General features: G+C 39.6%; 2 protein-coding genes and 1 pseudogene across 2 annotated transcripts; all 3 read right to left on the minus strand.

The window, feature by feature from the left end:
* Window positions 1–8: 8 nt before the first annotated feature.
* On the minus strand, window positions 9–1,560 carry LOC111020570 (FAM210B-like protein). The gene is made up of 3 exons (XM_022297260.2): window positions 1,137–1,560; window positions 384–575; window positions 9–304 (listed from the first exon to the last, which is right to left on the minus strand). The coding sequence occupies exons 1-3, from the start codon at window positions 1,359–1,361 to the stop codon at window positions 146–148; spliced, it is 576 nt and encodes a 191-aa protein (XP_022152952.1). The 5' UTR covers window positions 1,362–1,560; the 3' UTR covers window positions 9–145.
* A 1,503-nt stretch (window positions 1,561–3,063) lies between these two features.
* LOC148212637 (putative CCR4-associated factor 1 homolog 9 pseudogene) lies at window positions 3,064–4,187 on the minus strand (annotated as a pseudogene).
* Window positions 4,188–10,178: 5,991 nt separating this feature from the next.
* On the minus strand, window positions 10,179–12,731 carry LOC148212638 (uncharacterized). Its single transcript, XM_088120898.1, has one exon. It carries the CDS (start codon window positions 12,729–12,731, stop codon window positions 10,179–10,181), a length of 2,553 nt encoding a protein of 850 aa, XP_087977024.1.
* Between the last annotated feature and the right edge of the window lie 2,774 nt (window positions 12,732–15,505).

The following is a 15,505-nucleotide window of genomic DNA, read 5'->3' on the forward strand; positions in this document are numbered from 1 at the left end:
GCCAAGAGTAGAAATGATGGATACTTTATAATTCATTAATGTGTAATCTGTATGGGATTTAGACCAATATCCATTATCAGATGATTTGAAACAAAATTCTAGCAGATAATTTGAACCGAACCAATGTTCAGAACTCTCCATTATGCTATTCCTGTTTCTCAACCTTTTTCCCTATCCAACTTGCAACAATTGGAGTGAGGGCTACTGTTGGAGGAAACCTTATTGGAGAAGCTGCTTTATGCGCTGCGTATGCCAAAGCAAACGTCCCAACTTTCTCTCCAGTCTCATTAGCCGAAATTCCTACCTGAAAATTTTTTCAAATCTCCATTGTGAACATATTTGATCAAGAACAAAGTGATTCGCCTATTCGTGAATGTTATTACCTTCTGCAGAAGAGCTTGAACATCGATACCGGCACTGATGAGTGCATAGCACAGAGAGAAGGAGATGAGGGAGAGAGTTATGGAGGTGGCTAAATATGCACCTCCATATTTTGCAAGCAGCTCTTTTGCCTGCTCACCCTTTGATTTGCCTTTCCCAACATCGCCCTCTCCCTCCTCCTTTGAGCTAAATATCTGCAGCACAAACAAGAAATTTTCATTTGCTGTAACCAGAAAAGGATGAACAGCATGTTTTTCATAACATCAAACAAGGCATATCTCCAGGTAGGAAGAAAATAAGTATCTTTCCTATCCCCATGTAATGAGCCAAGGATAAAGAAACCTCTCACCCTCCAAGTTAAATGAAAGATCCTTTGATTGGGTTTAATTTGCTTTCTTGTTTGCTAATATCAGATTGTGAAGAGATACTAATCGTGAATACATAATTATTGTAAACTATTTTTAACCCAATTCGATTCTCTACACTGAAATTCAGATCGTGATACAATTTGAAGCCATAACAGAGCATTGGGAATTCTGAAAGAAAAAATGAACAGTTGAGCAGCATATATTATGGTTTCATAAATGGAAGGAAATTTTTGCTGCCTTCATAGAGAAAATGGATGGTATCAAACCAATGTACTTGAAACCTATGCCACCATATAACAAGGAATAGGAATCTCTTCTAAGTTGTAATAAACTTGATAGCAGAAAGATGGAGAGGAAAACGAAGCAGCAATGACAGGAGAAAGGTACCTTCCAGAGACCAGCTTCGAGTCCGTACTTCTTGGTAACTTCATCTGGAGATGGGCGTTCGATTTCGCCCGTTTTCTCTTTAAGGGCTTTCACCCTAAATCTGAATCGTTCCGAATTGAATTTTGGAGATCGATTGGGAGATTTCAAGTGAAATCTGAAATTTCCATCAGCAAAGGAAGCAGGAGAGGAAATGAAACAAGACGAAAAGCAAATTAGAGAGGCCATTATCAGGAAATCAGAGGGTGGTATCTATTGGATGAGACATGCCCTATGAATTTGGGCGGTAGGAAACCAGAATGAGAATCCCACAAAATCAAAGAGAGAGAGAATTTTATCCGGAACGTTAGAGGCCAGATATTCTCTTCAAGCTTAATCGTCTGTCGTCACCAGTTTCGAGATTCTTCCAAGTTCTTCACAGTTTAAAAGTTTGAAACTGAATAATTGACTATTTTTATAAAGTTAGGAATGAGAATGAAACATACCTGAAAATTTTGGGACAAAAAAAGGGATTTAAACAAAAATATTACTACATGAGTTAACTTACTCTCAACTATTTTTTACTAGATAAATTTTGTATCCATAATGTTTGCTTTAACTTAAAAAAAAAATCACAATAAACCTGATAATATTTTTTTAGCTAAACTGTATTGGTGAGTTTTTTTTTTTAATTCAACGGACATGGGAATTAAAACTCATAACTTTTTGGATGGAGATAAATACCTTAGCCACTTGAGTTAAGTTTAAATTGACCGAATTATTTGGTAAAAAAAAAAACTTTGACCAAATTATGTTAATGAGGGTTTTTTTTTCAATACAACACACATATGAGAATCTCACGATCTATTGGTCCGAGATAGGTGTCTTAAACCACATGAGCTAAGTTCAAGTTAGCTAAATTATGTCAGTGAGTTAATTATATATGATCTATCTTAAAAAAAGCATATTTCGTTCATTTTTTTTTATCTTCAATTTAAAATTACTAAATAGACTTCAATTTTTTATTGGGTAGGATACACTTTCTTTTTGTTAGAAGTACAATACACTTAAATTTTAAGGTAAGACAATAAGTATTTTAACTATCGGGGTTTGACTTAAAACTATAATAATTTATCTGACTATGGTAAAAAATGACCCATCCAAAAGGTGCTATTATATTGGCTAACAGGTAACATTTCCGGAATTTTTTTTATTTTTTTTTGGAGGATAACGGAAAATAAAATTTTATTTTCCAAGTCATCCTTTTTTAATGGTTATTAAGAATAATAACTTGATTAAAAATACTCCATACATATGTAATAAAATGGAAAATGTAAAAGAATTTCTAGTGGCGATGGACTACAGGCCTCGGCCCAAAGCTCAAAGTTCAACTCCCTACTTAGAAGCCCATAAATAATATCTTTCCCGTACTTAATGGACCGATCCAACCTTCAGCTGTTTCTGATTTGTTTTCGTGGTCCATGAATTATGATGGGCTTCCAGAAAGCCCAGTAAGAAGTGGATGGACTAGAACTATTGTCACGGCCCTCTAGATGTCAAATGCTTCAAAGCCCAAAACCAAATAAAAAGTGTGTATTTTATATATTTATTTTGTAGAGTAACGATTTTTTAATTTTTCGAATCTTTATAATAATTTAGGGTATATGTCTTTGTTAATTTTTATTTTTAAAAATAATTTTTGTAGCAACAATTTATATATCTTATTTCTATTTTTTAGAAAATATCTAAACTTTTGCTATTTATTTAAAAGAAAAAGAGGAAGAAATGGTCGTTCACTTTATATGGGAGCTACTAAATACTAATTGCATTAGAATTCAAAGGTCAAACTTATGTTTTCCACAGTCAAATCAAATCTGAACAATCAACTCAAAATCCTAAATTTGTCTTTCTAATTTGGGTGTTCTTGTCTTGTTGTTCATTAAAGAATAAATTGAAATATAAAAACATTTGTTAATAATAATAAATTGAATTTTGATAAAAAAAAAAGTATATATTTGTTTAATACACCAGTGGCTCTAATCCATACAAGACGCCGGCGTGCTTCTCCGGCCCATCCTTTACAAAATACACATACCTCATTTTCTGAAAGGCATGCCAGGTCAGCAGGCTATCAGAACCGGCCTGGTGGCACTTCCCAACCGCGCGGTCCAGCTCAAGGGTCTTGGCGACCCGGTCCAAGCCGCCGTAGAGGGAATCACAGAACCGCATCATGTGCTTGACGTCGTAAACTTTGTTTCCGAAAAAGAGCCTGAGAATTTTCAAGAAGTCGTGGAGGCGAGCCGGCAAGTTCCGGCGGGTGAGGATCTTGACCAGGTACCCGAAATCGTAGGCGCTGTGAAACGTGACCCAGCTGACGGAGTCGTTACAGAGAAGACCGGATGACATGAGCAAGTGGGCGAACCGGGCCGAGTCGACGCCGTCCTTGGCGTTCCGTTGGAAGTCGATCCCCTGGCGTTTCAAGAGGTCGATGGAATCGGGAGCGTGGGCGTCACGGGCCAAGTCGAAATCCCTGAAGTTGAACTCCCAAATGAAGGCGTTGGGGGTACCGAGAGTGGGGAGGTTACCGTGGGCGTCGGAGAGGGTGAGGCCGACCTGGATAAGGTTCAAAACGTCGACGTTTGACTTGAGGAGACGGTAGTGGTCGGAGGGGCGTCGGCGAGATGGATCGGCGGCAGGGCCAGGGCGGAGGACGACGCCGGGAAACTCCGTATCCATGGAAACGAAAGGGAATCGATGGTTGAGTTGAGCGATGAGGCTGAATTCGTATTCCAGATTGAAATCCCAAACCTGACGGATCTGGATTTGGATCACCATGGTTGAAGTGAAGCTTAAGATTGCGATTATTGATGGGTGGGTTGTGAAATTGGGGGGATTTTAATGGAAAGATTGAGGGGATGGGGATTGGATTCAGTGGAAGTGAAACTGTGGGAAGGGAAACGCGTTCAACGTTTTGGTTTCAGACGCAACAAATTGGTCACCGTCTTTCCCATTTGCCGTCTTCCTTTTTCTCTCTTCGCCGTCTTCTGTTTCTTTTCAGTTCGTTAGGTGCATTCATTTTTTTAGTATAATAATTAAATAAATACGAAGACGTGGGATTTAGCTTTCCACCTCATAAGGAACAAAGTGCCTTTAACTGGTGCTACACTAATTAAAAGTTCATTCCAATTATTAACAAAATTTTCAAACCACAGGCGGAATAAACAATTTGAATTATTTATTGACTAAAAAGAGGCATTTATTTTGGGTCCAAAGTCTGATTTGAGCAGACTGCCAAGTCAAGTCAATAAATGATAAATCCCTCCCCACGCCGCACGCCACTCCATTTAATCTACCACATTAACACATTTCACAACACAATTCACCAAATTCTATATCTCATTATTATTATTATTATTATTTTGTTTTTGTTTGTTCCAATAATAATATTTGAGGCTGGGGTTGTTGGATCTGCACAAACAAAGTTCTATGTTAGTTAGGGAAATGGGTAATTCATGAAATATAAAAAAAGACAATTATATTATTTCGATTAGTATGAGGCATTTTGGATGAAACTAAAACGGACAATATCAAGACATTTTCGCTTCCCTTCTTGCCCCAACACGTCAGCACGAAGTTAAAATAGAAATCCAACAAATTCACAAAAAAATGCGTCGATGTTTGGTCAGGCGGCAATAGCACAAGTCACAACTGCATGGGAAAGTTTCCAAAATCCAATCGATATTTTTCTTCCTGGCAACAACTTGAGATTCACATTTCGTGCCAAGTGCAGTCTCAACCTGTCGCCAGGGACTTGTTCACGTTCTAGAAAGATTTTGTTTTCATCCGATTTCGTTTTCAGGAAAGCTACCACGAAGAGAACTAGTTAGGAGGGAGTGAAAGCCTGAGCGAGCAAAATCGTGAGAAGGAATAGCAAAAGTGCAGTAATCATTATTAATGAGAAGGAAATAACAATTCAGTTGGAATCAATGATCTTATTATGGAAAAATTTCACCATGCGAGTAATTTCGCTACTCTTGTTACTTGTACGTCTAGTCTAGTTGGGTTCGCACGACCTGAAAAGATGACCCAGAAATGTTTTTCTTTTTTGAATTTTTTTTTAATTATAAAATATATAATAATATAGTAAGGTGGAAAAATCACTCACATAATCACCAGGGTTTTTCTTTTTTGTTAACTTTTTTTTTTAATAATCCTAGTTTCAGATTATAATTATGGTCCAACTTTAAATACGTACGACTTATTGGATTAATAAATACTTGGTGTGTTCATAAATTATATTAATTTTAATCCGTGAATTTGAAAATAGGTTTTTAGTTGGTTTATAAATTTCAAAAAGTGATAGTTTAGTTTCCCACTTTTGAAAAATAGTTATAAAAAGATTTTTGGGGTTAAACTTCTACTAGAAATACTAACCGAATGGTCGCTTGATATTTATTTAATTTTATATTACTTTTAACATAATTATGTTTTTTTTTCTATTTTTAATTTTGGTGAGTGGTGTTGGTCGAAGGTCTTCGATGAAGATGGTAGGTAGAATTGGGAGGAGGAGGGGGACCAGAGGTCTACACGAGGGAAGAACCGAAGAGAGAAAGAGAGAGAGGAGGAAAAAGGGGAAGAGAGAGAGAAAATTAAAAAAAAATACACAAATATGTTAAAAGTAATATAAATTAAATAAATATACAACTCATCAAGTCACGTAAGCATTTCATTAACATTTCTAGTGGAAGTTTAACTCGAGAGATTTTTTAGAACTATTTTCTAAAAGTCGGAAATCAAGCTTTTACCCAAGAAAGCAACTGAAACTATTTTTTCTTGAAACCAGAAACAATAGTATCTCAAATTATAGTCTCTCTAGAACGTAAAATATGTCTTTTCTCACCATCCCTACAGTATATGAGACAAATGTATGCATTTCTATAGTATATGAGACAAATGTATGCATTTCGATTAGGATCGTATTCTATGATTACGATTCTACCATATGTCTTTTTTATTCTGCAAAAAAAAAAAGGGTGAGTACCCCTTCTCTTCATAAACTCGTTAAAGTTGCAAGGAGTCAATTGAATGGCCAAAGCATCAATTACTCCCACCCAAACCCAAACTGTCACTTGTTCCAATTAGAAACCAAATAGAAACCTAACATTGAATTACAGGAGTAAAATATATATTTTACCCATTAAATTATTACCATTACGGCAGGAGAGATGGTTTGAAAATAGCAAGGAGAAGCAAATTTAAAAAAAAAAAAAACAAACAAACAAAACTCCAATAAAGGGTTAGACAAACACGACTATTTCTTCCAGAGAAATTCCAGAAGTCACGTTTCTCAACTTGAGACATTTAATGACACCGAATGTCAATAAATAATGTTTAGTTGTTATATTGTAACATTTTTCGTACCCCATTGAATTATTATTTTTATAAAATATATATGCACGGCTTCAATTTTACATATTTCCTTATTAATTTTTTTTGGAACAAAAAAAAAAACACTCCATTAGATTAAAACAGAACCACTGAAGGTTACGTAGAAGAATGATGATCATGCGTCACCATCACAATCCACGAAGGACGAAAACAATTATCTTAAAGGACAGAGAAACGATCAGAAATAGTTTTGCCAATAAAATAGCTTGCTTGTTAAAATAATGGGAAATATAACAAATTTTAGCCCACTTTTCTTAAAATTACAATATTCTCAACCTCATGATGTTGGGAGAGAATCCTCAATTAATGGAGGTACTTGTCCATCATGGCGCACATATTCACAATTTGAAAAGAAATAATTATCTCCAAAATTATCTTATTCTCTATAATGATAGGTAAAAAAGGATTAGACAAATTTCTCAAATCACGTTGGTCACGGATCTTAATACAATTAAGACTAATAGTCTCCCTAGATTCCAAAATTGTGTTTGAGTCGATGGCCGATGCACTTCTTCAGCCGCCCACCTTTTGCTCCATCTTCCTTACCCTTGGACCATAGAAATTCTCTAAATAAAGATGCAACGAAGACTAAGAGTCATCTCAATAAATTGTAGGTGGGCACTCTCTCCAATTATGTACCTAATAACTCTTTAAAACTTCTAGATGATGAAGTCACGAACCATACTTAACAATATTGACTTTTATTTTGTCAGCCGCAACAATACTATCAAAATCCAGCAGGGAGATCCTCAACACCCGACCATCGTTTGTCATCATAGAAAACAATGGAGAAGAAGGATCCTCTCTAGAAATCATCTCCAACAACAGTAAAAGATGTCCCTATTATATTTTGATCCATGCTACCTACTTCTTGTCCCTATTATATTTTGATTCATGATACCTACTTCTTAAAAAAAAAAACTACAAAAGAATCGAAACAAAACAGAAAGAAATACCTTTTGAAAAAATTGACTGAAAGAAAATGCACACGATTCACAAGGCAAAGGAGAGGAGGTCGGAGAAGGCCGCAGAGTGTCACAATCGCACCTTTTCAAAGCAGCTCGAGCGATTGTGCGGCACTTGCTCTAGCTCAAACGAGCAAGTCAGCCGGGAAAAACTGTAAGTTGCGGACAATCTCGGTCGTGGGTCTAGCCTCCGCTCACGTTTTAGGAGAAAATTGGTTTTAGAAAACGTGAGAGAGAAAAACAATTGAAAACATCTTTAAAACAAGCATTGTAGACATCGGATGCAAGAAAATATGATTGCAAAAAAGTATACAACACTTGGTCGGGGGGAGGTTTGATGACTACTTGGTCCCCCCTAAGGTACATTATAAGGCATTTTTGGTGTGGCAGGGGTAGACGTCCTAAGTGGCGAGGAGTCACTCGGTGGCCTACAGGGCCCGTGTGAACTCCGATTGGCTTGAAATTTGGCGTGCTTACATATCTTACTAATACACACCTAGTTCCAAAGCCGCTCGGCCAAATTCCACCTACAACCCCAAAAACCCGATACAAGAAAATTACACTAGAAAGCTTTAAAGACATGAAAGGAAAGCGAGTGGTGAGGATGGTTTGGACATGCGGCCATGGGTAACACACCCTGGACAAGCATGCCCACAACATTCTCCCCCACTTAAACGGTTGACGTCCCTGTCAACTGCTGCAGCTTGAAGTCCTCGATCTTCGTCTTCCAGGCTTCAAGGTCTTCTTCTCGTTCCCAGCTGGTCTCTGCATCAGGTAGGTCCTTCCATTTGATGAGGAATTCTCGAACTTTTCGAACGGGTCTCCCCACCTTTCTGGTTCTCTCTGCAAGGATCTCTTCCGCTTCTTTGTCTTCCTTCCGTTTGAAGTCGATGGCGGGCCGCACCACAGCATTGCGTTCGTCATCCTCAAGGTCGGGGTGGTAAGGTTTTAAATTGTTCACATGGATCACCGGGTGAATCTTCATCCAAGCTGGTAACACCACCTTATACGAGACACTCCCCACCTTCTTAACGACTTCCACGGGTCCCTCGTACTTTCTCACGAGTCTCTGGTCTTTGCGTCCTCGAAAACGAATCTGTTCTGGCCTCAGCTTGATAAGAACTTTGTCGCCTACTCGAAATTCGAGAGGGCGTCTCTTGCGGTCGGCCCATTTCTTCATATGCTTGGAAGCTTTCTCCAAATATGCTCGAGCAATTTCTGTCGTCTGCTTCCATTCCTTTGCGAAGTTGTGGGCTTGAGGACTTTTCCCCGCATACGGGTGGTCAAGAATATGTGGCATAGACGGCTGTCTTCCGCACACAATCTCAAAGGGGCTCTTTCTTGTTGAAGAACTTGTCTGGCCGTTAAAACAGAATTGAGCCACATCTAACAGCTGGACCCAGTTCTTTTGTCTGGCATCGATGAAGTGACGCAGGTATTCCTCAAGCATGCTGTTGAATCTCTCTGTCTGACCGTCAGTCTGTGGGTGATAACTCGAGGAAATGTTCAAGCTTGAACCCAGAATAGAAAAAAGTTCCGTCCAGAAGGTTCCTGTAAATCGGCCATCCCTGTCGCTAACGATGCTCGTCGGAACTCCCCATAGCTTTACTATATGTTTAAAGAACAACTGCGCCGTCAGCTCGGCGGAACACGTCTTGGGAGTCGGAATGAAGGTTGCATATTTGGAAAATCGATCGATAACGACAAGAATGGCTTCATGTTCTCCTACCTTGGGCAAGTGAGAGATGAAGTTGAGCGACACACTCTCCCATGGTCTCGTAGGAGTTGGTAGGGGTTCAAGCAACCCTGCTATTTTAGTCATTTCTACCTTATCTTGCTGACAGATAAGACAGGTCTTCGTGTATTGCATCACATCTTCCCGCATATTTGGCCAAAAGTACCCCTTTTTCAGCAAGGCGCAAGTCCGTTGCCACCCCGGGTGACCAGCCCATAGAGTATCGTGACATTCATGTAGGAGCTTCTTTCTCAGGTCTCCCATTCTTGGCACGTACAGTCTGTTTCCTCTTGTAAATAATAAGTCCCCTTCAACCCAGAACTGGCGGGTCTTCCCGGTCTTAGCCAGCTCGACCACAGTTCGGGCGGAGGGGTCTCTTTGAAGATATTCTCTAATGAGGTCACGGATCGACCCGTCCACTTTGCTGGCGTGAATGTGGGCTAACATGCACAGGGCCGCATGTTCTCCTTTACGGCTAAGAGCGTCGGCAGCTTGGTTGGACTTTCCTGCCTTGTGTTCAAACTTAAAATCAAACTCGGCTAACAATTCCTGCCACCTGGCCTGTTTGGATGTTAGCTTAGGCTGATTGAAGAAGTGGCAAATTGCACTGTTGTCCGTCTTTACCACAAAATATGAGCCCAACAAGTACTGCCTCCAAGACCTGAGGCAGTGAACGACTGCTAGCATTTCTTTCTCTGATACGGTATAACGTCGTTCCGCATTATTCAGCTTGCGACTTTCGTAAGCGATCGGGTGACCGTCTTAGAGAAGAACACCACCTAAAGCGTAGTCTGAAGCATTCGTTTCTACTTCAAACGGCTTCGTCACGTCGGCTAGCCCAAGTACTGAGCCTTTCATCATGGCCGCCTTTAGATCTTCGAAGGCGTCCTGACTTTCCTTCGACCACATCCAGGTCATTCATTTCTTCAGTAACTCTGTCATTGGGGTGGCTCTCCTTGAGAATCCTTCGATAAATCGTCGGTAGTAGTTGGCCAACCCTAAAAAGGAATGCAACTCTGTCACAGAGGTAGGGACTCTCCATTCTTGGATCGCCTTTACCTTATCTGTGTCCATACTGATTTGCCCTTGTTCGATCACGTGGCCAAGGAACGTGATCCGCTTTTGTGCGAACGCACACTTTTCCTTCTTTACGTATAGCTGATTCTGCCTTAGTTTGTCGAAGACCAACCTGAGATGGATCTGGTGTTCTTTCAGCGTCGGACTGTATACCACTATATCGTCTAGATAGACTACCACAAACTGATCGAGATATTCGTGAAAGACCTGATTCATCATAGTACAGAACGTGGCAGGGGCATTCGTTAATCCAAAAGGCATCACGAGGAATTCAAAAGCCCCATACCTCGTCACACAAGTAGTTTTAGGCTCGTCACCTTCTGCAATACGCACTTGGAAGTAGCCAGACCTGAGATCCAATTTTGTGAAGTATTTAGCTCCATGTAATTGATCAAACAGGTCGGTTATGATTGGGAGGGGATACTTGTTGCGAACCGTGACTTTGTTGAGGGCTCTATAGTCAATGCACAGACGCAACGTCTCATCCTTCTTTTTCTGAAACAGCACAGGGGCTCCGAAGGGAGCTTTAGCTGGGTGGATGAACCCAGCGTTTAACAACTCATCTAGCTGCTTCCGGAGTTCGGCTAACTCCGGTGGAGCCATCCGGTAAGCATTCTTTGCTGGAGGTTTAGCTCTTGGAATGAGCTCGATTTCGTGGTCAATCTCTCGTCGAGGAGGTAAGGTCTTCGGTAAACTATCTGGCATTATGTCAACATACTCTCTCATGACAACTTGAATTTCAGGTGGGACATCTCTTGTCTCCACCGGCTGTTCGACCATCGGAATGGCCATAAAGGTAGGTTCCTCCCGGTTGAGGCCTTTCTTCAACTGTAACGCGGATATCATCCTTATGCCCCCAGGTTGTTTGATGCTAGCTGTGACCACAGTGGGACTATTACTAGTGACAATCATACACTTGGCCAGAGGCATCATTATGACTTTATGTTCGATGAGGAACTCCATCCCCAGTACAACGTCGAAGTCGTCCATGCGAACTACTACGAAATCGACACTGCCTGTCCATGTCCCTAATTTCAACGTCACTCTTTTAGAAACTCCCACAATGGGTAGAGCTTCGGAGTTGACGGCCTTCATCTTACCCGTATCCTTCCCAATAGTCAATTTCAGTCGGCAGGCTTCCTGTTCCGATATGAAGTTGTGGGTTGCACCCGAATCCACCATGGTGCTCTTTGCAGGGTTACAATTGATCGTAGCATCTACGAACATAAGCCCCTTTTCGGACGTTCCTTTGGGTCCATTGACCCTCTTTTGAATGGCAGATAGGAATTTTAACGCCCCCATTCTAAGTGTTTCTTCGTCTTCTTCCTTCTCACAATCCGTTCCAACTTCAGGTTCATTGCACGACTGAACGGATGCTTGAAGGGCAGTAAGGGCAGCTCGGTGTGGGCATTCAGCTACCCGGTGGGGACCTTTGCGCAAGAAGCATGATATCGGCCTTTGAGCGTTTTGACTTTGTGGATAGGGTCCTCGGGAAGGACCGGGATTCGGGCCTTGAGGTCTCTTGTCAGCTCCCCCACTCTTTGGGGTAAAGGGTTTGAACGTCTTGTTTCCCCGAGTGGGGTTTGTAACATTCTTTTTTGGGTGGGATGGTTCACTGCTATAGTTTAGCAATCTTTCGGCAGAGGCCATGGCGGTGGCAAGGTCTTGTACCCTTTGTTCATACAGCTTGGTTCGGGCCCACGGTTTCAATCCTTCGATAAAGACGAACACCTTGTCTTTCTCTGACATGTCGCGAATATCCAGCATCACGGCAGAGAATTGTTTCACGTAGTCCCGGATTGTTCCAGTGTGTCGGAGTTCACGTAGCTTCCTTCTAGCCATGAACTCGACATTGTCGGGGAAGAACTGACCCCTCAATTCTTTCTTCAGATCATCCCAGCTATTGATCGTGCATCGACCATTCTGAATGTCGTTGACTTTAGATCTCCACCACAGCTTTGCATCATCAGTAAGATGCATGGTGGCCAAAGTCACTTTCATCTCTTCTGACGTTGTCCCCGTAGCCTTGAAGTACTGTTCTACGTCGAACAGGAAGTTCTCGAGATCTTTTGCGTCTCTATTGCCATTGAATGGTTTGGGCTCTGGGACCTTCAACTTGTTGAACCCCATGTTTGCTTGGTTGGGAGCCTGATTTCCCACGGCTCGCATGGTTAGGTTCACTCTAGTGCTTATTTCAATCATCTCGGCTCGGAGGGTGTCGATGGTTACTTTGAAGTCTTCTGTCATTTCGTTAAACAATTGCATCATTGCCGAATGCGAGTTGTTTAACTCTCCCATACGTACTTCTATCTGTGTGTTTGGGTTCGTGGAACTATCTCCACGTTCGAAGCTACCAGGACACGTAGCTTTGCTTTCTAGGGTCTCAACCCTCATGGCTATATCTTGTATCGGCAACCCGTCTACACGGGCATTCACTGCGTCTATTTCTCCAAACTTCTCGGAGAATTCATCAACTTGCGCCTCCAGCAGACGGAGGGAATCTCAGACTTCTCTTAGGTAGAGAAGTTGTTCTTCTATCTCTACCAGTCGGTCGACGTGCGACTTGCTCAGTTGTTTTGTCGCCGACATGGTTCCGGACTTTTTCGAGTCGAAGAGCTAACTAAGCTCTGATACCACTTGTCACAATCGCACCTTTTCAAAGCAGCTCGAGCGATTGTGCGGAACTTGCTCTAGCTCAAACGAGCAAGTCAGCTGGGAAAAACTGTAAGTTGCGGACAATCTCGGTCGTGGGTCTAGCCTCCGCTCACGTTTTAGGAGAAAATTGGTTTTAGAAAACGTGAGAGAGAAAAACAGTTGAAAACATCTTTAAAACAAGCATTGTAGACATTGGATGCAAGAAAGCTTTGATTGCAAGAAAGTATACAACACTTGGTCGGGAGGAGGTTTGATGACTACTTGGTCCCCCCTAAGGTACATTATAAAGCATTTTTGGTGTGGCAGGTGTAGACGTCCTAAGTGGCGAGGAGTCACTCGGTGGCCTACAGGGCCCGTGTGAACTCCGATTGGCTTGAAATTTGGCGTGCTTACATATCTTACTAATACACACCTAGTTCCAAAGCCGCTCGGCCAAATTCCACCTACAACCCCAAAAACCCGATACAAGAAAATTACACTAGAAAGCTTTAAAGACATGAAAGGAAAGCGAGTGGTGAGGATGGTTTGGACATGCGGCCATGGGTAACACACCCTGGACAAACATGCCCAAACACAGAGCACCCCTCCCCACTTTTTGCTCCAAGGAGATGAGAGGAGGGTGTTGTAACCTTTTCCTAATTATTAAAATTATTACCATAGTTTAGCTTGAATTTTTCTATTTACTCATTTGAGTAAATAAAAATGTGTCATGTTCTATACATTATTGTCTTTTATTTTTCGTTTTTAGTTTCCATGAAATAGAAAATTGGACCATTCCCTACTCTCTTTCTCCCTCTCTCTGTTTTTTAATTTTAAAAAAGTGGCTTAGTATTAAAACTAAACTTTATTCTAAGTTAGGTTTAAATTGTCATCGGGACAACGTGACATTAAAAAAAATTTGAATAAGCAATTTAAAAAAAAAAGACTTAATCAGGAAAAAGGAATTTAAAAAACAAGTAAGAAAAGAATCTGTTTAGCGTTTACAGGGAAAAAAAAGGGAAAAATTTAACAGATAATTCGAAGCACAAAAAGTTAAAATTAAAATAAAAAGAATGTGGGCCCAGGAGTTGTTAGTTAGAATTTAACGGTCAAGCAGAGGGGACAGGTACACTGCCAGACTGTTAAACGCAAACACGCGCTCCTCTTTCTTCTATAGAAATTGACATTCATTGCTCGACAAACTATTAAATGTGGTTGCTTTGCAACATAATGGCTGCCCTTAATAACCTTCCATCTAAATTCTAAACATATATATTCTTTGATCACAAAATATCTATTAAAACGATCATTTGAATTTCTTTGTAATCGAAAAATCCTATGAGATATAAGAAGCATTCTAATGCTCAAATTAATATGGGTTGGAGATTCACATATAGTTAATAAGTTTTTCTCCTTTAGAAACTTATTAATCCCTCACCAATTCCTTCCCAAATCACGTGATTTTGAAGGGATTGTATTAATATTTACTACCTTCCCTTTTTAAATCTCCAATGCTGCGTAGATGGTGGAATGGATTGAAACGAGTAGTGACGAATTGGAGGTTGGCACCTGAATGTAATTGAGTTCAACTTTCCGATCTGTGTACTGACAGTCTCTCCTTAGAGTACCCTTCAGTACAATTACTCTGATGGTGCGATGGTGATCACATTTCCTCCCCTACAACGTATGTATATATATATAGATTATTTCATGGGGCTTTTCACTCCTAAATTCAAAGTAACTAACTAAAAATTCAAAATAAATTGTGCACTTCGATTTGATAATTTTTTTTTAATTTTATCAGTTCTCTTAAAATTAAGTTTATTAATACTATTTTTATCCTATGTGTTCATTTTACTGTCTACTCTGCCAAGGGTTTTCAAAATTTATGTCAAAATTTATTCTTTTCACAATAATTTGTTTTAAAAAATTATGTTTACTTAATTTCCTCACCATTTCTCCACTAAGTTTTTCACTATTCCTCAAGAAACATTTAAAATTTTACCCAAAATTAAATCAATAGAAACAAATTTTTAAAAATTATCATTTAATTTTTAAAATTATGTTTGTTTCTCCACAATTTCTTAAATAGATTTTTCACATTCTTAAAAACATATTTGAGTGTTTTTTAAAAAAGAAAGTTTTCAAAATTTGGCACCAAACAAAAAAATCAAGTGGGGTCTTTTTTTTTAATGTCAAATTTGGGTTTAAATTTTTAAAATAGTTTTAAAAAGTAGATAAGGAAATAAGAAATGGAAGTAGCGTTTAATCAATTTTTAAAATTCAAAAATAAAAAACCAAGTAGTTATCCAACAAGATGCCTAAAAGAAAAATCTTGTTTTTTCCTGAAAGAAAGGTGAAAAACATACTAATTTAAGAAATTGTTAGGAGAGCAAACATATCTTTAAAACAAAATGAAATTCTGACCACAAATTAAGTAGATGAGAGAAAAAAAAAAAAAACTAAAACTTAGGTCGAATAATATTTCTAAATTCAACTAATTCAAAACGTAAAGCACAATTGAGACAACCAAT

This window comes from Momordica charantia (genome assembly GCF_013281855.1).
Source record: "Momordica charantia cultivar OHB3-1 chromosome 2 unlocalized genomic scaffold, Mcharantia_2.0 BLBB01000002.1, whole genome shotgun sequence".
NCBI lineage: Eukaryota > Viridiplantae > Streptophyta > Magnoliopsida > Cucurbitales > Cucurbitaceae > Momordica > Momordica charantia.